Source organism: Misgurnus anguillicaudatus, chromosome 15 (genome assembly GCF_027580225.2).
Source record: "Misgurnus anguillicaudatus chromosome 15, ASM2758022v2, whole genome shotgun sequence".
Lineage (NCBI taxonomy): Eukaryota > Metazoa > Chordata > Actinopteri > Cypriniformes > Cobitidae > Misgurnus > Misgurnus anguillicaudatus.
Window position 1 is genome coordinate 18,532,186 of NC_073351.2, and position 27,127 is coordinate 18,559,312.

Sequence of the window (27,127 nt, forward strand, 5' to 3'; positions counted from 1 at the left end):
CACTGACGTAAATACCTTGTCAGTATTATCTGAAAGTGTTGATCAACAACATCTTGACTGTTGTGAAAATGCTCATGTTTGTGTCAGATTCTTATTAAAGTCTTGTTAGAAGCGGTATATAGCTCAAGGTGAAAGACATTTTTATTATCGAGGAAATTATTCTACAGAAATCCGACAAATGATATACTTTTCTGTAACTATGTGGCACATTTCCATTTTCGTCTTTTCAAGAGAGCATAATAATCTTTCATTTAAATGCCATTTATACTGTAGTTGAAAAGCCATTGTAGTTGGGAAAAAATGAGCTTTTTAAGAAAATAAGAGCTGAGGCATCATTTGAAGGGTTGGCTATATGAGATGTTTTTTTGATATTGTTCAGTGGATACCTCTCTGTTTGGCACAGTCACCAAAAAGCACTGCACTGTCCTATCGGGGGTGCATTTAAGATCATTATCAACAACGTTTCTCCATGAAGCCAAGTGCCTCGCTGCTGCATCACCTTACGGATTAAACTGGTTCACGACCACCGGCTGAACCAGTTTAATCCGCTTACCCCTTTTAATATCCCTATCGTGTTTATATGTAAGGGATAATGTAGAGGCAGCCGGTAGTTATTGGGAAATAAGCCCCGACAGTGTGATCAGGACCCGACGCGAAGCGGAGGGTCTTGTATCACACTGAAGGGGCTTATTTCCCAATAACCACCGGCTGCCTCTACATTATCCCGCTTATTACACGGCTACTTGCCACATAAGAAAAAAAACTGGACATGAATAAGAATTTGAAACGTTTTATTGGCATATTTGTTTTAAATTAACATTTTTATCCTTCCGCGAAACTTTGAACAGATGCATACAATGATCGTAATACCTTATAAAGATCCTCTGCTTCATACTTGTCTGTCTCCATTTTTTCTCTTTTAGCCAGTCTTTGAGAAGTTTTAATCCCCATTCTGTATTTTTGTGTGTGTTGGCTTCGTAGCTGTCATGCTCTATTTTGTCAAGTTCAGTCTCAGTAAGCTCTCTGTGTCTTGTCGTGGTTGTCGAGTAATTGTCACAAGATGGCGCCAAACAGACAGTAATCTTTATTGATCTTTATTGGCGCGGAGCGATTTTACTCGTGCAAGTAGTACCGGCTATGCGTTATTATTTTGGAGCGGTTATTATTTGAAAAGAACGAACCTGCAAATGTCTCAACTGACCAATCAGAATCAAGCATTCCAGAGAGCCGTGTAATAAATATATATATAAATATATATGTACACTGTTAGAAAAAAAGGTACAAAACTGTACCTTTTCTGTCACTGGGGCTGTACCCTCATAGATTCATTTAAATATATACCTTAAGAATATTAAAAGAAAAATTGTATACGTTAAGGACCTCTTGTGTACCTTAAGGGAAAATCTTGTACAGTTAAATTTTAGGGGTGCAAACAGTTAACTGTACCTATAAAGGTACACACTACACTTTCAAAAAATTAAAGTACAAAAGCTGTCATTTGGACTTTGAAAAGGACCATTGAGGTACAGATATGTATACATTTGATACAAATATGTATCTTTGAGGTACTTATATACTTTTATTTAGGAAAACAGTTGTAGTTTTTGAAAGGATACAGTCCCAGTGATGGCTTTTGTACCTTTATTTCTGAGAGTGTATCTCTTTCAAGGATTTTTCTCCTCCTAGGAGTTTTCCCACAGGGTTTTTCTCCTAGGGTTTTTTTTCATCCCCTGGAGAGTCAACCAACATTGGTTTAACTTAGCACTTTACTGTATACGTTATATTATTACTAAGCTCGCTTGTCCGGTTTATTCTTAGCTGCTGTATTGTGCTTCTTATATTATCTATCGATTATTCTGTGTTTTCTCCTGCATCTATTCATGTAAAGCTGCTTTGAAGCAATTGTGAAAAGCGCTATATAAATAGAATTGAATATGTTTTTGATGAACATTTAAAATAGTTGGAAGCTGCTTGTTTAAATACAACATTCAGTCATGAAACTCTGATTCATTCTTATTAAGCTGGCAGATCGTTCCATCTTTTCTACGTAACATTTTTTTCTGTCCTGTCCAGACTGAGCAGTACAGCATGCAATGCGATTCTTAGTAGTCCCCCTCCTTCCCCAGCACCACCTGCCTAGATCTGCTGGTGGGTTCTGCCTTCTCTTCTTGCAGCAGCATGTATCCTATTCCATTTATTTATGTGCTTGTTTTGGCTAAAGTCTTTATTTATGCCATCAGCAGTGGTAGCATAGCCAAGACAGAGCTTATATACAGTCCATGCCTCATTAAAATGCTAAAAAAAATGATTCGGAGAGTTATCATGATTTTGTGAGTTGCATGCTATAGATGTTAATGATCATTTATCCAATCAAACGCAGTTAAAGGCGGAGTCCATGATGTTTGAAAGCCAATGTTGATATTTGAAATCACCTAAACAAACACGCCCCTACCCCAATAAAATCTGGACCTTCTGTTGATAGACCCGCCCCACACATACGCAATCCGGCATTTGATTTGATTTGATTGGCTATAAGTGTGTTTTGGTAGTCGGCCCGTCTCCTTTTCCAACGCGTTTTTCAAACATAGTGGACTCCGCCTTTAATGTCCATCAGCAAAGTCAGTTAAGATCTACTATTCAATAACAAACCAGGAGTAACTTAGTAAACATTGTCTGTAATGTGAAAAAATGCACTCATCCCAATTCAAAAATATTTAGAATATTTCATCATTAGCGTTTGTACCTTTGCATGCGGCTGTTGAAAGGTGACTCTTGAGTTGTTGCCCAGGGCAGAATACCTCAACAGATTGGTAGGTGTGGCTGTAAATCTGTGTAGACTTCCTGTCTGACTGTGTAGGACAGATGAAAAGCAGATATGGACTGTGTCCTTCAGGGCTTTAAGCTGTGACTCCTGCAACAAATGAAATGAGACACCACACATGAGATTAATGGGCAAATGTTTATCACTCTGTCATCTTATCCTCTGGTTCTTAAACCATTTATCTGTTCATTTGTTCTACGCTCTATGCCTAAATTGCAAAATCCCTGGCCTAAAAAGATAATGGAATTCATGCTGCAAGTTTGCATTTTAAAAGATAGCAGAAGGAAACAAAAATTGGAACGAATTACCTCTGTACTGTCAAAAGGGTTTTTAAATTAAGTTAATCATGTAGAAAAAAATAACCAAACCATTTTCTTGATTATTGCAGCTTTTTGTTTATTGGCTGTCAGGTTGTAATAATTTACAACAGTCTGGACAACACAATTTTATAGCAATTCGTAAGTTTTTTCAAGGTGGCTAATTCGTATTAATTTGTATGACAACATTTGTATTTGCTTCGCCTCTGTGATGTTGGGGATAGGGGCGTGATTAGAGATGGGGTTTCATTTCTGTTTTTTTTATAATAGACAACGTACAAATTTGAACTCGTAAAATACATACGAATTCCCATGTGAATGTGATGCCATCAACATGCCATCCCATGTAATGCATTTTAATGCTGTTTCTCTATTACTAGATTTGTACGGAACCAACAAGCATGTTAGCTGAAATAGATTTGTTTTTTTTATTTAGATAGCCTTATTAAATGGTTAGAGTTTGTGGTTTACTTCCAATCACCATCTTCCTAACAAAAACACATTTATACTTTGTTGCCAGGTTTAGTAACTTCTTGTGTTGTGACCTTATTTGTGTTGATCTATTAAAATGATCAGAGCTGGGTTTCCCGATAACGATTCAACTTAGCACTTAAGAGCGCTTTCTACGAGCTATTTAACGAACATTCGTTGTTCAATTACGTGTGTTTCCCAAAGATGCACGTATAACGATCGCTCGCAGGTGGGTTTTAAGTGCTACTTATGAGTCGCTATCCGTTTGTCAAGTGAAATGTCATTCGAATTTGTAGCAGAAGCTTGTTTAGGCTAATGATCTTTAGCCGATGTGCACTAATGTTTTTTATAATATTTTTTTATTATTGTTCAATGACTTTTTAAATGTTTTAAAATTTGTTTATAATGAAATATTCTTTTCCGTATTTAGTTAGGACTAGTCCCACTGCGTAATGCCTTCTGCATTTTATGTAATAGTTTAGATTATTATTATTATTTATTATCTATGTTTATTTATTATTATGGATTATTGCATTGTACCGTAAATATTTATTTGGTTTCTTTAATCAGATGCCATCCCCTTCAAAACTTTTTTTACTGTAGCCTAGATTAATTATGGCAGCAATTGGTAGGAACCATTTATCAATTTGCTAGTACCAACTTTTACCAAAGTTGTACCAAATACGTTTCCTTCTTTAATAATTTATGTTTAGTCATTTAAATTTTATTTCTCTTTTGAATTTTAAATATATTACATTAAAGTAATTTAAATAAATAAACAAAGAAAACCCCAATAAATAAATATACATTTAAAAGATTACATTATCATTATTGCAGGAGTGCAATTTGCTGGTTGTCCTGCAGGTGACCTTGTAACTCTGTTGTCTTACGATGCACTTATGAATTAACTCCAGAGCACTCGTAGATCTACGATGATTTTCAAGTGCTACTTAAGCTATGAAGCTTTTGGGAAACGGCCCGTAATTCTAAGATGATTCGTACGATCGTTTTTACTATCTACTTAGCCTTAGGATGCTTTTGGGAAACTCGGCCCGGTAAGTTTTCTGTATCCCATGTGTTGAAGCTGTGTGGTGTTTTAAGGTAGTTGCAGTGTAATGGGTTCAAAGATCAGATTTTCTTCAATATCTTTTATACTTGCCTTATCCAAAGCTGCCTTCTCCAGTTCATCTTTGGCAACTCTGAGTTTATTCTCTAGGTCCATCAATTGCTGACCCTGCACAGAAGACACATGCTTTTATAATCTTGACAAACTGATTTAATATATACATTTATTTTGATGGCCAATATTAATGAATTAGAAAACAGGAACTGAAAGTACCCCATTTTACTGCAATGCAGAAGATTTAATTTGCTTGTGAAATAAAATGGCATAAGATGTTGTAGTGTCAGCCCTACTCTGAATGCTTGCTGAGGCAATATAATCGAGTATGATGTTCTTCATTCATGCAGAAATATGTAATGACCTGCCTTCAGTATATCATTAGTTTTCCATAAATATTGCTACAAGAATGTGTATGTGAAGCAAACAGCTAATTCATTGAGACGTAAAAAGCGGAGGTGAACAGGTGACAACATTCCCCATTTCGAGTGATTAGCTCATGTTATCTGGGCAATGGAAAGTAATATGCTTGTATATAATAGAGACATTTAGTATTCATTCTTTACAGAATAAACTTGAATGCTCAATGAGATAGGAAGTCGTCTAAATGTCAACATGAACAGGCAATGATTTCGCATTTTTTGGAGTTTTGAATGTTTCTGAAATCATACAAAAGCGATCGAGTAAGGATTTGCTGGTGCTGAAAAGTCATTAATTTGGAAAGAAAGATAGAGAGGTGAAACCTTAAGAAACTATTAAAAGCTTTTAGTTTTCTCCAAGAAAGAAAATCAATAGAAGTCACATTAGTCTGAAGAAAAATAGTCCTAAGACAGTGTTGTGCTATAAGTGACTCAGCGGTTAAGTATGTTTTCGCATATATTCGCAAGTAAAGTGTACATTTTGGACATTTTGCTAGACACTGCTATATATAAATTTAACATTAAAAGCATCTGAAACACAAACACTTTTAAATGTGTTAAATGAACACTAATAAGATAGAACATACACTCTTATAATGCTGGGTTATTTTTAACTCTGCGTTGGGTTCAAAAGGGACGAGCCCAGCCTGTTGGGTAATTGAACCGGTGCTGGGTTGTTTCAACACAAAATGCTGGGCTGTTGGGTCAAATATTTTTTAAAAATCTGGGTTAATTTGCTACCCAGTCTCACAAGGTTTCGTGATATAGTCACGTAATTTTTGGATTATTTTTTCGTGATATTATCACGAATTTCCATGTTTTTTCATGATCGTATAACGAATTCCTGTTTTCGTGTGATTATCACGTATTGGTTACTCAACTGCTTTTTCCTATTTTTAAACCATTGACGCTTTGGTTTAGGGTTAGATTTGGGGCTTGCATTAGAATGTCACTTTATATATTGGTTTATACTATTTTTTCTGATTAATTTTTTATATGTCACCTGGCGTTAGGGTTAGAGTTGGGCTTGGGTAGGGATGTCATTTTATGTAAATCTAACCCTAAACCGAAGCAACAATGGTAAGAAAATAGGACAAAACAGTTGAGTAACAAATACGTGATAATCACGCGAAAACAGGAATTCATCATACGATCACGAAAAAACGCGAAAATTCGTGATAATTTCACAAAAAAAGAATCAAAAAATGACGTGCCTATATAACGAAATTTCGTGAGACTGGGCTGTAATTGAACCCAATGGCTTTTTGGGGCTGTTTACACTTGGTATTAAGATGTGTTTTCATCGATCGGATCACAAGTGGACGAGAGAGACACATCACGTTTACACCATGTATTTAAATCTGTCTCTTTTGTCCACTTTCGACCACTTTGTCCTGAATACTGTGAGGTTGCGGTCTGTCGAGACGGTGGGCGACTCCCTCTCCTGTCATTTAAACGCAAGCGGGAGTATTGACGAGTTTATATGGACGCAAACTAATATTATGTCAGACTCCACTGCTTTTAAACATGCTGCACAGTGTTTTCTACATGTATATGTTGGAGCTTTCTCTGAATTTTCAGCGCAATTGATGAAATAGGATCGCGCAACTTTCACACGCTTGCAAAATAAAACTGCGGAGATCAGCCGCTTTAGTTTGATCAATGAAAGGCTAAAAATAGCGCTGTACACCGTGGGTTCGCGCCAGAAGTCAGAAAAGACGTAATACATTGTGTTCAGTACCTCAGATTAGATAAATGGGCGGAGAAAAGGCGGTCGCATGTGGCTGATCGAACACATTCAACTACATGTGCATTTACACTACAAAATCAATCCGATCTAAAGTGTTTTCGACTACCTCTGAATGTGGTTGAAAGTGGTCGAAAGTGGATGCGTTCAAAACGTTTTGAACACCGTTTACACCTGGCATTAACGTCGTCCGCTTGTGATCCGATCGATGAAAACGCATGTTAATGCCAAGTGTAAACAGCCTCTTAGAGCGTATATGCACACAAAGTGACAAAAACAGTTAATGCATAAACAGTTCACTTTGTGTTTGTTTTGTGTTTTTTTGTGTGTATTTATTAATTTAATACATGTTTTTATCCAAAGCGACTTACAACTGAAAAAGCATGTAACATATTTTCTAACAGTACTAAAGGCTGAGTTAAAATTCTGACTCTAAAAAAAATGTTTCAAATAGTGTCGTAGCAAATTTTGCACTGCGTTGTTTGTTTTCAATCAATATAATATTACCATAATTACAGTGCATTGTGAAATATTAATTACTTGTAACCAGCTTCCAATTTGTGAAGAAAAGTGTTCACAAACTATAATTAACACAAAGAACACTGCAATCATTCTGACTTAACAAGCTATTATACTGTACCATTCTTCTTACTTAATTTAATCTCATCTATTTTAAATCATTTTACTGACACAAAAGAGAATAGAAGCAACTCGTATTTATTCATTTAAAGTTTTTAAAAAAGAATAAATCATGCAACACATCAACACCATCCTCAGCACGAGCATATATAAATCATAAATAAGAAATGCCTGCAAGTAAAACTGATGGTACCCCATGGTGATAAAACGATGCTTGTGTGCTCGTGATGATTTATTGATTTCTTTATCAACCACTGATTGACATCTACCAGTCTCAGTCTAACCTAAATAGTTATTCCTTTGCTTCCTGATCCTTCCCCTTAAACTTTTGTGGTCTTTTTTCTAGCAAATCCCTGGACTTCCACACAAGAGACGGCGTGTAGAACATTGAGGCGTTATTGTTTAAGTGAAGTCTGCACTGGTATCGGGCTCCCCTGACTTCTCAGTGTTCTCCTCTTTCTTGTTGGATCTGGATTATCGGGTTTAGATTTCTCAATGGTTAACGGAGCCACGATATACTGTAAGTGGATTCGATCTGCCTTTTCAAGTTCACTGGTCGGGCCTTCACCGTGCATTTCTCCACGGATTCACAGAAGGAAGATAAATCATCTTAGCTTGCAAGCGCTTCACAGAACCGCAGAAGTTCAACAAGAACCCTCACGGCTCAGGATGTGACTCAGTCACTGATTAACAACAGTTCACCTGCAACTATTTCTAATTACAATCATTTTCTCCAATCACAAACTGGTGCCGTTCACTACACCCTTACCCTGTATTACATAAACTCATGTAGCCTATGTTTATCCAAACTGCTTGATTTGATTTGATTTATTTATTTAATTGTATCAACCACAATGTCTTACACATAACCACAAAAAACATCAAATACAATTGAGGATAAAAAACACAATACAGTCCCAGACTTATCTCTCTTTGATGCTTTCTCTAAACTGTATCTGGAAGCTTATTGTAAAAACCTCCTATGTTAAACTTTTTAACATTTTATATCTGGATGTTAATAAGCAGAAACATCTTTTTAACTGATCTGATATTTTAGTGCTTTAAGCTTTAGTGCAAGTAGAAGAAAGAGTGTCTAAAGTGTGATGTTGTATGAGTACACGGTTTCCAAACGACTGTCGAGGCAGCTAATGACAAATCCTTTTAGCATTTAACTAACTTATAAAAAATCATTTGCATTACCCCAAACGTTCTTTTCAAATATTGACATTTTTCTTAACGCTTCTTTAAATAAACTGACTGTGATTTCTTTCTTAGAAATATTTTTTCTCAGAAAAGTTTTCGCTTTTAAAGACATCTTTTCAGGAGATGTACACTTGTACCCTTTTTCTTTCACACTTTATTAAATGGGTGTCCATACAGAAATCACTTTAAAATTGCAGCCTACTTTCTCATTTTAATCTCAGGATATGAAAAACTGATCTTTAATACTGCTGTCCCAGACATTTTGAGTATTATTAATATTTGTCCTCAGACTGGGACTGTTCAGGCTTATTACTGCTGTAAATCAAATATTTAATCTGCCGTTTCTATCTAAAATCTTGAAAAAATATTTTTATACAACTGCAAAATCATTTGAATAAACATTTTATTTCATTACATTTTCAGTCTGGTTTTAAAGTCTGGCATTTTACTGAGTCAGCCCTCCAAAATGTTTTTAGTGAATTTTTTATGACAACTGATGTGCCTAAATCTTAGCTTTGCCTTTGATTTTGTAGATACAGTATTCTTTTGACATGTTTGAAATGCTGTGTAGGAAGTTCTTCAATGCTTTCGGGCTCATTAATGAAGCAGGAGTTTCTCTGTCTGACTTGAAAACTATTCATCTTTGGTGTACCTCAGGGCTCTATTTTGGTACCGCTACAAATTTCGCTGTATTTACTTCTTTTTGGCTCTATGTTTAACAATTTTGGGGAATACTACAATTGTTATGCTAATGACACATCAGCCCTTAAAGCAGCTTGTATGTTCAAAAACTATAAGTACAGTATGGCTTGTGAATAATTTTGTCTATGTAAATTATGAAGCTTGTCAAACTTGACAAGCAAATCTCCTGTCAGCTTAAGCTTCTCATCTTTGGTGACTAGATTTAAAGGATTAGTCAATTTTCTTTAAAAAAATCCAGATAATTTACTCACCACCATGTCATCCAAAATGTTGATGTTTTTCTTTGTTCAGTCGAGAAGAAATTATGTTTTTTAATGGACTTTAATGGACCCCAACACTTAACTTCTCGTCTTCCTCCGGTCGTGTGACGCACCAGCGCGACCTCACGCCATATGTCATCACGTCAAGAGGTGACGGATGACGTATCGAAACCACGCCCCAGTGTTTACAAGTGTGGATAAAGAGGACCGTTCCGACATTGTTGTATGTGGAATGATACTAATTAATGTCTTTGTGTCAGTTTATTGTTTAAAATGGTCCACAAATGTGCGTTTTTATATATGTAACATGTGACCTTTCCATGGCATTATGCAATTACGTAAGGGCGTGCTGGCGCATCACATGACCGCAGGAAGACGAGTTGTTGAAGTTGTGGTTTAAAAGTGCATATTTTTTATTTTTCTTGTCAAAAATGACAAACGTTTCGCTAGATAAGACCCTTATGTCTCGTTTGGGATCGTTTAGAGTCCTTTGAAACTGCAATTTTAAACTGCATTAAAACTGTTAAGTGTTGGGGTCCATTAAAGTCCATTAAAATGAGAAAATCCTGGAATGTTTCCCTCAAAAAACATAATTTCTTCTTTTTGACTGAACAAATAAAGACATCAACATTTTGGATGACATGGTGGTGAGTAAATTATCTGGATTTTTTTAAGAAAATGGACTAATCTTTTAACGTAAAGAAAGCTTTAACATTTTATAACAGCTTGAATATTCCAATTCACTGTTTTAAGGGCTACCTCTCTCTTTCATTTCTAATCTCCACATGGTCCAAAACACAATTACTTGTTTGCTCTTGGGCAGTCGCAAATGGTTATGCCCATTCCTGTTCTATATCAGGTCGACTGTAAAATTTTATTTTTTGGTTTATAAAGCTTAGCAACTTAGCCCCTAATATATACAGAGGGAAGAATAAGTATTTGAAGTGGACAGACACAGACAATGACAATACCTGCCTCTCTCTACTCTCTGATTCTCTGTGTTCAGACAAATGTATTGTGACTGTCTTTGGTATTATATTTATGTAAAGCACTTTTGTCAACCATGGTTGTGGTAAATGTGCTATATAAATAAACCTGAACATAAAGTACAGGCAACTGCCACTCCAATGCTAATACATTTTTGGTAAAGAACACAGTGCCACATAATGTTGCAGTCTGTCTCTTATTGAATTATTTGACAAACATGCACATAATTCTGCCACTTAACTCTAATACAACAAAACGTGATTGTGATAAATGACTGCACTTTGAATCAGAAAAATCTATTTAATGCTGCCTAGATCTGGAAAAATACTCAAAGTCTCAGTCTCCCTCTCATTCTCTCTTTCCATCATCTGTTATAGAATATTTTTCTTTTGACTCAAGTTATTGAACAAATCCTCTGTAGACTATAACAAAAAAGCAACTCTAGATATAGACTCATACAAAATACATAGGGAACAAAAATAATTTTGATACATAAATTTTAGATGGGCATACAGGCATACACGCACAGCCTGGATAAAAACATTAAAGAATCTTTTCATCTCAAGAACCACCTACTGTACTTCTATTACTTTATATTAATAATAACAATCAAATAATTATTATTATTAACTAAGTTTTTCTTTCAAACAGAAATAACATTCTGCACGATGTGTCAGCGCGTCCTCATAAATTGAAATCAATAGTGTTGAAGTGATGCATTTTGGTGTGAGATTCTAGTGTTTATATGATGTACCAAAGGGCAATGTGCTGAAAATATCAGCTGACATTTTCCCATCTAACACTGCAAATAGGAGTGGAAAGGCCATCCTTCGTGGCACAAAAGGTCACTCTTTTTACATGAATCTTCACTCTAATCCTTACATGAAAAGGTCAAATCTTTCAATTAAAATATGCATATAACTTTAATTTTGTTACATTTTTTTCTGGCCAGTAATGCTGATTATTGTGTAAAAAAGTTCAAATTTCTTTATTCAATAATCAAATCAATAAAGAGCATCTATTTCATTGCTAAAAAAACATTATTTTGTGTATTTGGTATAATACAATGTGTTTGCGTGGTTTATTGTTTAAAAACACATTATTTTCCAAATACCGTAAATTTTTATAGCTTCAGACTCTTTTCCTAAAATGCACAGATTTGAAAAGCTCTGTGTCCCTGATTGGCCAGCTAATCTGATTGGCTTGAATACCTCTGACGTCAGCAGGAAATGTGATGCTCCTTACCATGTTTGAAAGATTTAGTTGTTAACAGGAGTTAATTTCCAGTCTGAAGCGGGAGGAATTATGATAATGTCGTAATAATCACCAATCCCAGGAAGTAAACTGTTGTCTACAATCTGTGTGTTTGTTGTAGTCCAAGAAAAGAGATTTACGTTGGAGACGATAACTCGCATCATTGTTTACTTTGGGGTATGTACCTTTTGCATATCGTTAACATGTAATAATACGCACTTACACACTGAAGGAAATGTAAAAACATGAATTGGACAATAGGTGCTTTTTAAAGTGGTTAGTGTTTCCCCAAAAAAATGTAAATCCAGTCATCATTTCCTGACCCTTCACACAATGAACCTGTATGACCGTATCTTCCACGAAACACCAAAAGAGATTTGATTGTAAATAAATGATGACCGAATTTCCATGTTCTGTGGTCTATAAATTTTAATCACATTGGGAGCCTAAAATATTAAAAATAAAAATCCCAAGACTGGTATTTAAAACTGAATCAGAAATAACTTGTAGGCCTACTTAGTTAACATGCCATCACACAAAGCACAATACACCAAATGGTGCCCTTGCTGAACTTCAGGCCTGTAAAACCTTCTCATGTAAAATAATCTTTTTAAGGTGGCACTAAGGCCCCCGCACAGCATGCACGTGTACAGTAATGACACATTCTCTTTGTTTGGTCCTTACCTTAAAAATTAAATCCTTTTTGCCATACCTCAGCTCTTTCAGCTGAGCTTGGATTTTTTTGGACTGCAAAATGAAGATAAGAGAAAATAGGTGTTAGGTTATTCAAATAGCAAAATTGGTTTTGGATTGTGTGGCAGGGATTTTGTGGCCGTGCCGAAGTGTTCCTTTGTGGACACTTACTGGGCAAAGCTCCAATTCAAAGGAGAGACCTTCAACTAAGCAAAGAAATATAAAACTCGTCCATTCAATGTACTGCAGGGAGCACTCAATGATGCAAATACATTACCACACAAGCGCGCACACACACAACGCTCACTTCACATTATATGCCATTGTCTTGGCTGTCAGTCTGTGGTTTGCTGACACAACTGTAGGCATTCACACACACTTCTCTTTCTCCATAGTCTATGTGGCTTTTGCAAACTCTTGGTAATAGAAGTTTACAACACCTCCACAAAACTAATGAGACTTCATTACTGTCAGATGACATGGGCCAATACACTTGCATCTAGCTTGCCAAATTTCATGCTTGGCATGACTTGAAGATATTAAGTTTGTAACATTGAACGCAGCTGATTAAAATCTGTTGATTCCAGCACAAACTAATAAAAAAAATGAAATTGCTGTGTTCTCTCCTTTTCTTATCTAATCTTAAAAGTTTTTAAAGTTTAGAAGATATTTATGGTAGGAATACTGTGTACTTTGTAAAACCATTTTTCAAAATAATCATTTCTCTGTAGACCTAAAGCAATATTTAGGACACGTTTTGGATTGAAGCTTCATATATATATACTACACTATAAAAAAGTGGGTTATTTTCTAACTCAGCATTGGGTCAAAAAGGGTAGAGCCCAGCCGTTGGGTTAAATTAACGGTTTATATTTGACCCAACAATGGGTTAAAACAACCCAGCATTTTTTTTAAGTGTATAGCTGTAGTAAATAGAGTCTGACTGCTGACAATGTTCATACTTGTTCATCAAGTTTGTCCATTGTCACCAACATCTATAATTAAATGTATTGCTTAAGGTCAAAGACGGTGCTATGTTGATCGATGAGACGTTTCTTTACAAAGACAATAGCTGTGTCCTAAACTGCAATCAATGTCATTGGCTATAAAACTCTGGCACTGTAATTTGATTTGACTGTAACTTGGTAAGTGTCTTGTTTAGTCAGTACAATAAAAAAACACAATGACCTAAATGTAATTTAGAGATTTAAATGAATTTGTAGAATATATAAAGGTTGGCTTGGAAAAACACTTATTTCATTTGAATAGCAATGTGTGTCTTTGTGTGTAACGGATGAGAAAGACATCACCTCCTCTGCATGCATGTCACACAGCTTGTTTCCAGACAGAAGTTTGTTCTTCAAGCTTTTATTCTGAAAGGCAGAAATAGCAATAAATCAGTAGACGCTATACACATGGCTTGGTACCATTGAATCAAGCTGTGACTTTTTGTGTTACGTAGGTAAATAAACTCAATTTAATGGTCCCTGCAGACAAAAGCAATCCTGCAGACAAAAGCAACGCCTCAACTGTTTTCATTGAGTTTATTTTGACAGTTCCCTCACAGGCTCAAGGTGACCCAGGAGTATTTGCCTCATTTCTGTATTATCCTGCAGTGGATGTCTTTATGAAAATAGATGATGGTAGATTAAGGATCAATAGAGAAATGATAGCGGTGCTGAGTTTAATCTAGTCCTTTCTCCACCTCTTCTCTTTCTACCTTTTACTCTCTGTATGATCCTCACAATTTTTTGTGTTTTGTTTTCTCATTTTCGCTTTACTCTGGAGCTGAGGTGACCGGTAAAACCATGCCCGCATAGCTTGACGGTAGTGATAGAGCAGCGGCAGTTCACCTGTCACTCAAGTGGCCACGCCCTTAATAATGCAGAACTTTAAAGGCTCTATCACACACCCGGCGCAATGCGCGACGCAAGTGTCTTTTGCTAGTTTCAACCTGGCGCAATGATAATTTTTACGTTTTGCGCCACGTTGTTAAAATAGCAAATGCATTTGCGCCCAATTTTGCGTCCATAGGCGTTCTGGTCTGAAAACGAGGTGTGTTCAGGCGCATTGTTGTCGCGTTGCTATTTTGAGGCAACTAAAATAGACTACGCCATTGATCAACAAAAACTTGGTCTAAAGTCTAAAGTAACAATGTTGTTTTTGTTATTTAATGAGTCGTTAGTAATATGCGCCTATAAATGGGACGACAACGAGGGTTTGCTTATCACATACATGGATGCGCAGTAGCACAAAAACACTTTTAAATATGAAAAATGAAAGGATTAAAATGTAAAAGATTATTATTATTGAGTCTCTTGGACATAAATGAGGACCGATTATGAGACGTTAGAAGGCGTAAAGAGCTGCTTCACCTGTAGCCAAGAAAGTAAATAAATGCTTTGCTTTCAACAAATTCATCTATTTTTAAATGTAATTTAAGTAATGTTTTTTTTTTTTTAAAACATGGCGCTGTCCGAGTGCTGAAACAGCTCTGCGCACGTTTGTAAATTCTTTATCTCTTGTTTTTTTACAAATAAAGTATTTTTAGAGTACAAACCTTTTCTTACTTGTAAATTATTTTTTGATGATGTTGGATAGCCATGCATTTACAGCAATTAATTTTTACTATTTTTACAATTTTTCTATTTTTACCACGTCTAAAAGAACCAAAAAAATAACAATTTCAATACAAATGAAAACAACTCAATTATTTAACATTAATCTTAAACTGGGGGTCTTCTTCCTCCGCTTAGCTTTTCAGTTTACAAAGTCCGTCATCTAAATAGGGATTAGACATGGCGCCAGCGCAACTTGCTTTTAAAGGGGATGAGAGCACTCTCATTGGTTTATTGCACGTTACGCCCAAAACACACCCTTTACTCATTAGGAGAATATGAACAACCCTTTTAGGCCGTGCGCTTGCCGCATAAACCATTTTTCCTGTCGTTAAATTAGCAAAAGTGGAATCGGACACCCCCGTTTAGACTGTGCACCATGTGCTTAGATCGTTAAAATAGGGCCCAATGGCTTAATATAATTTAAACAGATGAGTTACAAAAAAATTCACCCCTCTCACAGTGTCATAAAAAGCAGAATTAACTATATAGACCAAAAATACTTTTTGTACCATATGTAAAATTATTTCCTATGATGTCATTTTGTTAATTTTTATTGTTTTTGGAAACCAAACGTGCCTTTTGCATAGGAACAGAGATGGAAACAATGAGGTCACCCTTTATTTGAAGAAGAATGGTTAAATTAGATTGCTGCATGGTGTGCACACAACTATAGTAAGTGCAGTATTCATTGAGCGAATATTACAGGTGCGAAACTATTCAGTCTTTTCAATGTGACTTTTACACTGTGTGACGTTTGACAGAGCATTTCAAAACAACTGAAAAGGCAAAAGCATTATCTCAGCAGAGTTCTTCCATTTCAGACCATGTTCACTATATGTGCTAAACTTTTGCTATTAAATTAACACTGATTCAACGGGCACTTTTCTACTTCCACTGTAATTACAACACCTGCTAGGGAAGGAGTCACAATGGCCCACACCAACAAATTGACTGGGGAATATATAATACGTAGCGGGTCAGAGAGGTGTTATATTAAAGGGAAAGTGTGAAAGAGAGAAAGAGTGAGAAATGAAAAGAAACGAGGAGAAAAAAAAGGCTGTATGTTAAGAGAGCATTTGAGGTAATGAAGCAGAATAGCATTGCAATTTGATTCAATGAGGTGGAATTGGCTATCAAGTCTGGCACCTCCACCCCTGAAGAAGAACAACTGCCCAAGTCTGTTAGAAAAATGACATGTGGTTGGCTTGTAACAGGCTACAATGGCAGGAGTCCACCCAGACGTACAGGGCGCAATGAATGTGATTTGTTTGAGACGAAAGAGGTAAGTCTGTTTAAACAACAATTTATATATGAAGAGCACCAAGTTTGAGTTTCTTTATTCTAATGAATACAAAAGAAGAGATTTTGATTAATGACCATTAACTTCCATAGTATTTGTTTATTAAGTCAATGGGTACCCTTTAACTATGCGGATATCATCATTTAGCAAAATATCTTTTTTGTGTGTGTTCAACAAAGTAAAGAAACTCAAAACAGGTTCAGAACAACATGAGGGAGAGTAAATGATGACAGAATTTTCATTTTGGGTGAACTATCCCTTTAATCAAACCTTTAACCAAAATCATCATTGTAAAAATGTAACATGCTATTTTTTATTTTATTAAATGATTCATGACTAGCTGTGAGCAAATGAGCTGGTGACCTTCTTGTGCCTGACGAATGAAAGACTGAAAACAACGACTTATATTAAATTTTATTCTCTGCAAAGTCGTAATGGCTGAATACAGTACACTAAGATTTTTTATTCTTTTAAATATAAATATAACATGTTTTTCATTACCTCTTGCTGAAGGTCTTTGATGATTTTTGTCTTCTTTTCCATCTCCATCTTTAGAAACTTGATCTGAATGAAAGAAAAATTAAGAAACAGGAATATAGCATACAGTAGAAACACAGCCACCAACTGTGCATGATGTTTAATATAACAGGGTTTAAATTGGGCTTGGGCCATCCAGGGCTAAAACCTTGATACATGGCAGACAGTCTCGCTCTGCTCCGTGCGAGTGTGCCCGATGGTTCATGTACACTGTCACAAAGCGAGAATAACATTTTGTATTAAAGACGGGGTTCATGATCTCTGAAAGCCAATGTCGACATTTGAAATCACCTAAACAAACACGCCCCTACCCTAATAGAATTGGGACCTTCTTTTTATAGACCTGCCCCACACATACGAAACCCAGGCAACGATGTTGGTTAGTAGACACGCCCCTTACTGCTGATTGGCTACAAGTGTGTTTTGGTACTCGGCCGACTCCATTTTCCTAGGTGTTTTTCAAAAATCATGCAGCCCGGTTTTGGTTCCTATGGAAGGAAAGTTCATGCTCTCAAGTGCCTTGTAGCAAAAATGCTCCCAAAGATTACAAGATTACGTCAAAGTTCTTATCCTTCACGCGCAGAGGTGGAAAGTAACGAATTACATTTACTCACGCTACTGTAATTGAGTAGTTTTTTTGTGTGCTTTTACTTTTTTGAGTAGTTTTTCAAATCTGTACTTTACTTTTACTTAAGTATGTTTGTTTAAAGTATTGCACTTCGCTACATTTTCAATCATATCCGTTACCGAGTAAAAAAATATAAAAAAGCAAGGTGATAAAGACGCGCAACGGATGATTGTTGGGCGGGGGAACGAGCAAAAAGAACCATGGAGACGGACGAGACAGGCGCGCGCTGATGCAGACACGCCTCAGTTCAAATCTTATGAAAGAAACCCCTGGTTATATTTAAGCGACCACTTTCCACTGACCCAAAGCGAGTGTTTCATTCATATGAAAGGTAGGATTAATGCTCTTGAGTACGAAATTGCCGGTCGGGTTTTTACAGGTCATTTGCACGACGCGTTTTTAATACCATGCGCATTATCATCCGCAGTCTAGCAGCTTCGTGTCAAGTCAAACACAACTTCAGACCGTCCTCGACATTGCGCAGGTCATGAGAGAGAGAGAGAGAGAGAGAGAGAGAGAGAGAGAGAGAGAGAGAGAGAGAGAGAATAAAGGTCTGACATCAGGTACCCAGGTCAGGGAAGCTAGAAGACAAAAAACGTGTAAAAAAGTATATAGACATGGCACTCATCTCATTATATGCTCATTTAATCTAGATATATAGTTTAATAAAATAATGTATGTTACCAGCAATACATCAATTACAACCTTATTATAGTGATTATATTTACTAGCTGCTGACCACCTTTAAAAGTGCATAACTCACATGTAAAAATCATTAAACAATTCCATAAATGTTTCTTATTTAAAAAAAGGTTTTTATTTTATGAACTTATTGTTATTGCACTTTAATTGTAAAGATGTTCCTACAATTAAACACAACTAGTTTGAGATGTATATTCCCTTGTCGTTTTTTAACTATACTAGAATCCTCCACCTCTCCCCGCTGTAAAAAAAAAAAGTAACTTTTACTCTGAGTAAAGTTAAAATTATTTACTTTTTACTTTTACTTGAGTAGATTTTTAGACCAGTAACTTTACTTTTACTTAAGTAAAATATTATTAAAGTAACTTTACTTTTACTTGAGTACAATATTTTATTACTCTTTCCACCTCTGCGCACGCGAGCACCTTGATCAATGCCTATGCCTAAGCTTTAACCCTAAACCTAAACTCAACCAATGGTCAAAGGTCAGGACTTTGGCTGATTGGGTTTGAGAAAAAAATCTGCACATGTTAATCACAGTGATGATTATCGCAGCCTGATCTTACGAAAAAATTCATACATATTTTATAAGATGGCTTATTTCGTATGAAGTGAATCGAAAGCATACAATTATCATAAACAACAATAACAAAAACCCACCCCTAACCCCAACGTCACAGGGGGATAAAACATCATAGAAAAATATACGAATTAGGAATTACAATTATCTCGTAAAATACTTACAAAACGCCACGAGATATAGCGTTGGCTCTAGCCACATGAAGTGTAAGTTTTCTTTAATTTAGTTTTTTGCACTGACTGTTTACACTCATAATTTATTTTATTTATTTTTATTACAGTTTGGCTGTTGATAAGGTTTATAAGCTTTACCCGTTAAAAGCTCCGCCCACATAAAAAAACCCAATTTAACCCCTGCATTGAGGTCACTATCTACTCCTCATGTAATAAAAATACATAAAACAACACTATTTAAAAGATCTGCATTTGGCTTCTGAAGAACAAAGTAATACATGAGGGTAAGTAAATAATGACAAAGCTTTCATTTTTGGGTGTGAACTATCCCTTAAAGGGGACATTTCACAAGACATTTTTAAGATGTCAAATAAAATGTTGGTGTCCCTAGAGTAAATATGTGAAGTTTTAGCTCAAAATACCATATAGGTAATTTATTATAGCATGTTAAAATTGCCACTTTTTAGCGGTGAGCAAAATGTGTCCTTTTAAATGCAAATGAGCTGATCTCTGCACTAAATGACAGTGCTGTGGTTGGATAGTGCAGATTAAGTAAGGGATAAGGTAGAGGCAGCCGGTAGTTATTGGGAAATAAGCCCCGACAGTGTGATCAGGACCCGACGCGAAGCGGAGGGTCTTGTATCACACTGAAGGGGCTTATTTCCCAATAACTACCGGCTGCCTCTACATTATCCCGCTTATTACACTGCTACTTGCCACATAAGAAAAAAACTGGACATGAATATGAATTTTAAACATTTTATTGGCATATTTGTTTTAAATTAACATTTTTATCCTTCCGCGAAACTTTGCACAGATGCATAAAATGATCGTAATACCTTATTAAGATCCGCTGCTTCATACTTGTCTGTCTCCATTTTTTCTCTTTTAGCCAGTCTTTGAGAAGTTTTAATCCCCATTCTGTATTTTTGTGTGTGTTGGCTTCGTAGCTGTCATGCTCTATTTTGTCAAGTTCGTTCTCAGTAAGATGTCTGTGTCTTGTCGTGGTTGTCAATGTCCAGTGTTTGTCACAAGATGGCGCCAAACAGACAGTAATCTCTATTGATCTTTATTGGCGCGGAGCGATTTTACTCGTGCAAGTAGTCCGGCTATGCGTTATTAATTTGGAGCGGTTATTATTTGAAAAGAACGAACCTGCAAATGTCTCAACTGACCAATCAGAATCAAGCATTCCAGAGAGCCGTGTAATAAGGGGCAGTATTATTCCCTTCTGATATCACAAGGGGAGCCAAATTTCAATTACCTCTTTTTTCACATGCTTGCAGAGAATGGTTTATCAAAACTAAGTTACTGGGTTGTTCTTTTACACACTTTCTAGGTTGGTAGAAGCACTGGGGACATGAAAAAAGTCAGATGTCCCCTTTAAAGGAAGTATGTACTAGGTAATAAACGCATTGCCCCATATTTTTACTAAAAGCTCTAATAACAAAGAAAGATCACATTTCACTGATAACATGATAAAATAAATGTTTGTAAATGCTGTCAATCCTGATAAAAATTTAAATAAAGGAGTCCTTAAATCACATAACATGAATCTATAAATGTTGGGGAGAAGGTTTCCTAAAATAATCCAGAGTGTGATACAAATAGCCAAAAAGTGTTTACAGCCTGCAGTCGAACCTCAATACCAATCAAACAGACCATTCCACTATTGCTCCTTATTCGCCCAGCTCAGCCCTGAATGGCAAACAACCATAACTTTTACACCCTCTCTCTCTCCTGCCTGCAGCCATTGCAGACGATATGGAAAAATAACAACACATCTAAATACAGAGGTCGGGCAGCTTTCCACGCTTTCAGACAATACAGCAGCGAACCCTTGGGGTATTCATTCTGATTAGCACTTTAATTGAATTCAGTCTGAGTTTGCATGTTGATATACTGCAGTCAATGCATAAATATTTAAATAGAGGCCATGCATTACAGTCCTTTTACCATGAGTAAGGGTTATTTCAGACATGGCATGCCAACAGCACTATAATACAAGACTCCAACTGTTCAATAAACAGTTACATTTATTATTGATAGACAGAAGAATAAACAGTTCTTCCAATAAGCATTGTAGTTTTCTAGCTGTAGGTTGATTGCTGTTGGCGAACAACTTAATGCATTAAAGGGGCCATGGCATAAAAATCTGACTTTTTCCATGTTTAAGTACTATGATAGGGTCCCCAGTGCTTCTATCAACCTAGAAAATGTGAAAAAGATCAACCCAGTAACTTAGTTTTGGTAAACCATTCTCTACAAGCACATGAAAAAATAGGTTGTTGAAATATTTCTCTCCTTATGATGTCATAAGTAGCTCTTAATACATTCTAAAAACAAACGGTGCTATATAGCACCAAAAGTGGTTCTTTCCTCGTAATCATAGAAGAACCGTTTTTGGTGCCATATAGCACCGGTGAAGCACCAGTGAAGCACCTGTGTAGAACCATATAGGGGCCATATAGCACCACATCTGGTTCTACATAGCACTATATGGTTCTACACAGGTGGTTCACTGGTGCTTCACCGGTGCTATATGGCACAAAAACGGTTCTTCTATGATTACGAGCAAAGAACCACTTTTGGTGCTATATAGCACCGTTTGTTTTTAGAGTGTATGATAATACCACCCCTTAATCTGCACTATCCAACCACAGCACTGCCATTTAGTGCAGAGAAAAGCACAATTGAGTTTTAATTGCAACAAACCACCATCATTGTGATCAGTGTTTGAATTTCATCAGCTCATTTGCATTTTAAAGGACACACCCAAAATGGCACATTTTTGCACACACCTACAAAGTGGCAATTTTAACATGCTATAATAAATTATTTATATGGTATTTTGAGCTAAAACTTCACATATGTGCTCTGGGGACACCAAAGATTTATTTGACATCTTAAAAAAGTCTTGTGCCATGGCCCCTTTAATATAGGATGAACTGTATGTTCAAAGGTCTGTGTTTATCAATGGCGTTTTACATCCCATCTGAATTTAGTGTTTAGTGATTCACTTTCTATGAAATAAGGACTTAGATGAAGAAACGGCTTTCCATTGCCTTTACTAGAAAATATACAATGGGACCTTAATGATGCGTTCAGACCAGCCGCGGTAGAGGCGTCAAGCGCGAGTGATTTCAATGTTAAGTCAATGTAAAGACACGTTAACACTCGTCTGGAGGTCTCACGGCACGAATGAGGCGTTTAGCGCGATGCGGTAATCGCGATTCTGCCTCATTTGAACGTCAAGTTCATGCGAATGGCACAAATTGATAGTTTGCTGCGGCAAACGCGCGAGTTGAAAAATGTGAATTTTGGCGGAAAAAAAAACAATCAGGAGTTGCTCTTGTAGTGACGTGATTACAGGAAGCGAGTGGAGTCGCAGAAGCCCCTCCCATAACTCGAATTTCCGTGTGAATGTCTCGATGACTAGAATTTCACACGCGAATGAAGCAAGTAAATTCAAAATGTTCAAGCTGTAAACTAAACGAGGTTTACGCGAATTTGACACCTCAAACGCAGCTGGTGTGATCCCACGGTAAGGGTATAAACTGACATCGGTGGTTTTGAACATGCAGTTTTGAAAAGCTTTTCTCAAGATGTTTGCTTAACACTTCTTCTCAGTTTCTCATGACTCCTACAAACCTCCTACAAAACATAATGACTATATAACATAAAAGGTCGTCATAAAAGGACACTTACAGGCAAACAAAAGGTCACAACTTGCTGGCTAGTTTCAACACTGGTGTAAAATGTTAACATTCTCCTGAAAATGAACAGGCACATTGTTGCAAAGGCGGCTTGTGATTCTGCTTTGCAATCTTTAATTGGTGTCAATTGGTGGTGAACTATTCGCAAAATGGGAGGAACAGCCAGAGCTGGTGAAATGCTAATTCTCTGTGAATCATTCTCATTCGAAACACGAGCGTCTGTGTCTCTATCCCCCGCAGTACTGCGCACAGCCACACACAGGCATGAAAAAAAGAAAAGTTTCAGCATGCAGATAACTGTCTCTCCGGAGCCAGCAAGATGCTTCCTACAGTTTTCCATAATTACCGTAATGTAATTCTTCTACACCTTAAGGTAACTGCCTAAAATAGACGCAAATCTGTCCGGGCCCTCCGTGCTGCCTTGCTCATTCAATGAGGATTCCAGTGATTTCCTGGTAATTAGTTTAAACAGGAGTCAAAGGGGAGGGTGCAACGGTGACACAGCAGAATGAAAGAACGATTCAAAATGGAGTCATGATATTCAGTCTAAACCTGCTTTAATACAGCAATAATGAATATTAATGACTTTCTTTCTGCACTGATCTACTGTAAACACAAAGTGAGTCATCAGGAAATGATAAAAATGCTATAAGCAGTTATTATGACATTTGGATAATGTACGAGGGCAAATGTTTTTCTGGTTGGCGGGTAAGAGAAAATAATGTTTAAAAAAAATAACTATCGCTTTGCCTGATTAATGTACAGTAGTTACAACTTTGTTCACTATTCTGAAGTTATAAAAACTTTTCACAACACAAGCAATGCATTTCTATGCAGACTGTATACAATTAGGGCTTGACATTAACACCACCCACTCACACTACCCACTTTGTTTATCTTTTCAGTTAATCTTACACCCCTGCGCTACTTTTATTATATTCATTAAAAGCTACCCTATGTTATGCCTTATGAATATATATATATAAATATGTGATATATGACATGCTGATATATGTAGTCTAAGTGTGGGTGGTCAATCTGCATCTGAAAGGGTTTTAAATCTAGCTAAATCAAGTAAAATTACTCTATATTAAGTTATTTTAGCATGTTGTCAAAGTCAACTTTAATCATATAAAATGTATTTTCAGAACAACAAAATTGTGGCCAGTAAAAAAGCTGAGTGGCTAGTAAATTTGGAAAAGCATTAGCCACTGTGGCCGGTGAGCAAAAATGAAAAGTGTTAAAGTAAACAACACAGTAAACAAAACTGTATTGGTTGAATCCCACTCACTCTTTTCCCAGCAAGAACTGGAGCATGGGATTGCATTGGTTGACAGTTTATCGGTTTTACTGACATTGCTGTTGCTGACATTGTCAATGTCATGATTAGTAACCTGCAGTCTTTTGATGTCATCAGTTTGTTGGTTTACTTAACTCTTTCCCCGCCATTGACGAGTTATCTCGTCAATTAAAAGAAAAAATTTGCATTAAAAAAACGTGCAAAGAATTTTTATCTTAATCTGCAATTATCCAAAAAATTCTTCACAAAGATGCAATTATTTCAGCTTTTTGCTAAAAATTTGTATTTTTAAAGAAAAATACCCATATTTAAGAGTTTATTGCTGTGTTTGATGCAAGACGTACTTGAGTTTTTTTTCATCAGATCATGGCAGCTGCAGTTACCTTACTGTATAGGTACTGTATACCTTTGTAAACTTCATAAATGAAATAACAATTCGCATAGAATGGTAGAAAAATGTATTTACTTCTAATAAAACCATACGGCAAAAATAAATATATTTTTATTAAATTTTTTTATATATTTTAAATTATACAAAAAATGCCCAAAAAATATATTTGCTGAAATATATTTTGGAATATGTTTACAAAAAGTTTTTTTTTCACCTATATATTGTTTGGCCATTTTTGTATATTATGAAATATATTAAATACATTTTGAAGCATAAAAAATACATCTAGCCTACTATATCTATTTTGTACCGAGCCCCTTAGGTGACATTGGAGTAAAAAAATCTAAAGTTTAGTTTCATGTGCTCACCCGAAACCTTCATGTGCAGATTTTTTTTAAAGCGAAAGTTTCACGTGCGCACGCGAAAGATTTACGTGAGCACGCAAAACTAAACGTGGTAGTTTTTGTGTGCGCATGCGATAGATTTACGTGCGCAATTGAAACTAAACTTTATTTAATTTTTGCTTCATGTCCCCTTAGGGGCTCCATAACTTTGTTTATGTTATGAACCTGTAAACATAACCATTTTAAAAAGGTTAAAGTTAAATATAGTTTCAACATCAAAAATATACTTTATTAAATTAACTTGTATTTATGTTTCAAACATATTTTGGCAAAGAATACTTTTTTGCCATATGGGTTGTAAAATTAGATATTGCCCTTGAAATACATTTTTGAAATGTTGATATATGAAGGTTAAAACTAAATATATTTCCAAATTCAAATATATATTTAATTGAGCATGACCTTCTACAAAATATATTTAGCATATATTTAAAATATATTTCTGGCCAGATAAATTATTTTTTTCCGTATGGAAATGAATGATGCTTTAAGAATCACGGCACCAGGAACCATGGCACCGTTTAATGTTCAACAAACACAGTGTATGTAAGTTTAACACATCAGTGCAAAGATGTCTCACGGTGGCCTGCTGCTTCTCTGCGCGTTCAGCTGCATCATCCAGTTGCTTCTGCAGAGCCGACTGGAGCGACTTCATCTCATCCCTGTGAATGAAAAACAGGAAAGCAGACAAAAGAGTGTGAGAGGGGGACAAAGATAAACAGAAAACTGACAAGGAATAGAGCACCTGATTTACAGTAATAGCCAATCTTCAAACCCGATTACTGCATGCACAAATCTAGTTTTTAGCTTTTAAGCCAGAAAAAGAGAAGAAGGGGGGAAATGAGGACAAGATTGGGACAGGAATGGGCAATGAGCCAAAGTCACATACACAATGTGTCAGAGCATGTGTTGTATTAGTGGCATGGTCTCAATCTCATCTGGCACGCCCACAGTCTGTTTATTAACCATCTGATGCATACTGTACGCACCATACCGAAAAAGACAAAATGTCAAAAATGTAATCCAATTTTAAACAACAAGATACCTAAAAGATTGAGCAACCACAACTGTGTTAAAATGATTAAACAATAACTAGTGCTTACAAAATCAATACACTGCAGAGTTTAAAGCCTGCTGTGTTAATGTTAAATGTTATGAAGGATTGATTGGATTTATAAACCAAAGAGTGGTCTGATCTTATCAGCTCTTATTGTGTTGATCAACATAAAAACGAATTATGTCGGAAAATTTGACAAAAAGCACGGTTTCTAGGCCACTCCAAAACTTTAATTATGATCTTTTTAAGGCATTCACATGTGAACTAGATTCTGTGTTTTGTATCACTGTCTGCATCACCCAAATACACTTAAGCTTCAGCTCACGCACAAGTGGTGGAGATGATTCTCCTAAAGGGACTTGTCTAGTGCATAGCAGGATTCATGCTTCTTTCGGTGCTAACAGGTCATCCAGGTCCCAAGGCAGCAAAGCATCCACTTACTATCGCCCTGCCACCACAGCGATTCACTATAGATAAGACTCACATTGCAATGATGTATTGAGTTAACTAAAGATATACTGTACTGCTATACTATTAGGTTTCACTTAACAGGACTGATTTACAGTTTCCTAAATATAAAAATTGAGTTTTTCTACCTAATAAATGGATGTTTTAAAACTATGCTTTGTTTTGTCAGGATTTCCTTGCCTACTGTATCATGAAATTAGATTTTACAGTATGAAGTCATTCAAAGAGAAATATGCAAGTTATAGAAAGAATCAAAAAGTGAGGCACGTAGTCTTTGCAAAATCTGGACTAATTAAAAATAATTTGGAGATCTACGGCTACGTGCAAGTCAGGGGGGGGTGTTAACACTTTGGCCTTGACATAATGGCCCCCTTAAGCGCCCGATCCTACTGCTTCTCCTCTGGTTATTATTATCATTCTCACTTTAAACTGCTCAAACTTTTCATTCCTATGGTGATGTGCAGGCATGAAGGCTCTGTTGCTAATTGCATTTTGTGTAATTTTGGGATGGAAAGGATGTATGGTTGCCTAGCAACTAGTGGTTAAATCTGCAATACTCAAAACATCAGCCTTGCTAGCTTGTTTGAGTTAGATACTTAAAATTTCGCTTGAGTATC

The 27,127-nt window shown here is 36.2% G+C and overlaps 1 protein-coding gene across 2 annotated transcripts in view; it reads right to left on the reverse strand.

Moving 5' to 3' along the window:
* The window catches only part of luzp2 (leucine zipper protein 2), a 169,849-nt gene that overhangs the window by 18,049 nt on the left and 124,673 nt on the right, over positions 1–27,127 (reverse strand). For both annotated transcript variants that reach the window (XM_055174604.2, XM_073853524.1), the window contains exons 4-9: positions 25,566–25,647; positions 17,056–17,118; positions 13,944–14,006; positions 12,625–12,687; positions 4,769–4,843; positions 2,744–2,911 (exon numbers count right to left, since the gene is read on the reverse strand). In XM_055174604.2, coding sequence (XP_055030579.1) covers positions 2,744–2,911; positions 4,769–4,843; positions 12,625–12,687; positions 13,944–14,006; positions 17,056–17,118; positions 25,566–25,647 — 514 coding nt within the window. The remainder of the gene's footprint in view (positions 1–2,743; positions 2,912–4,768; positions 4,844–12,624; positions 12,688–13,943; positions 14,007–17,055; positions 17,119–25,565; positions 25,648–27,127) is intronic.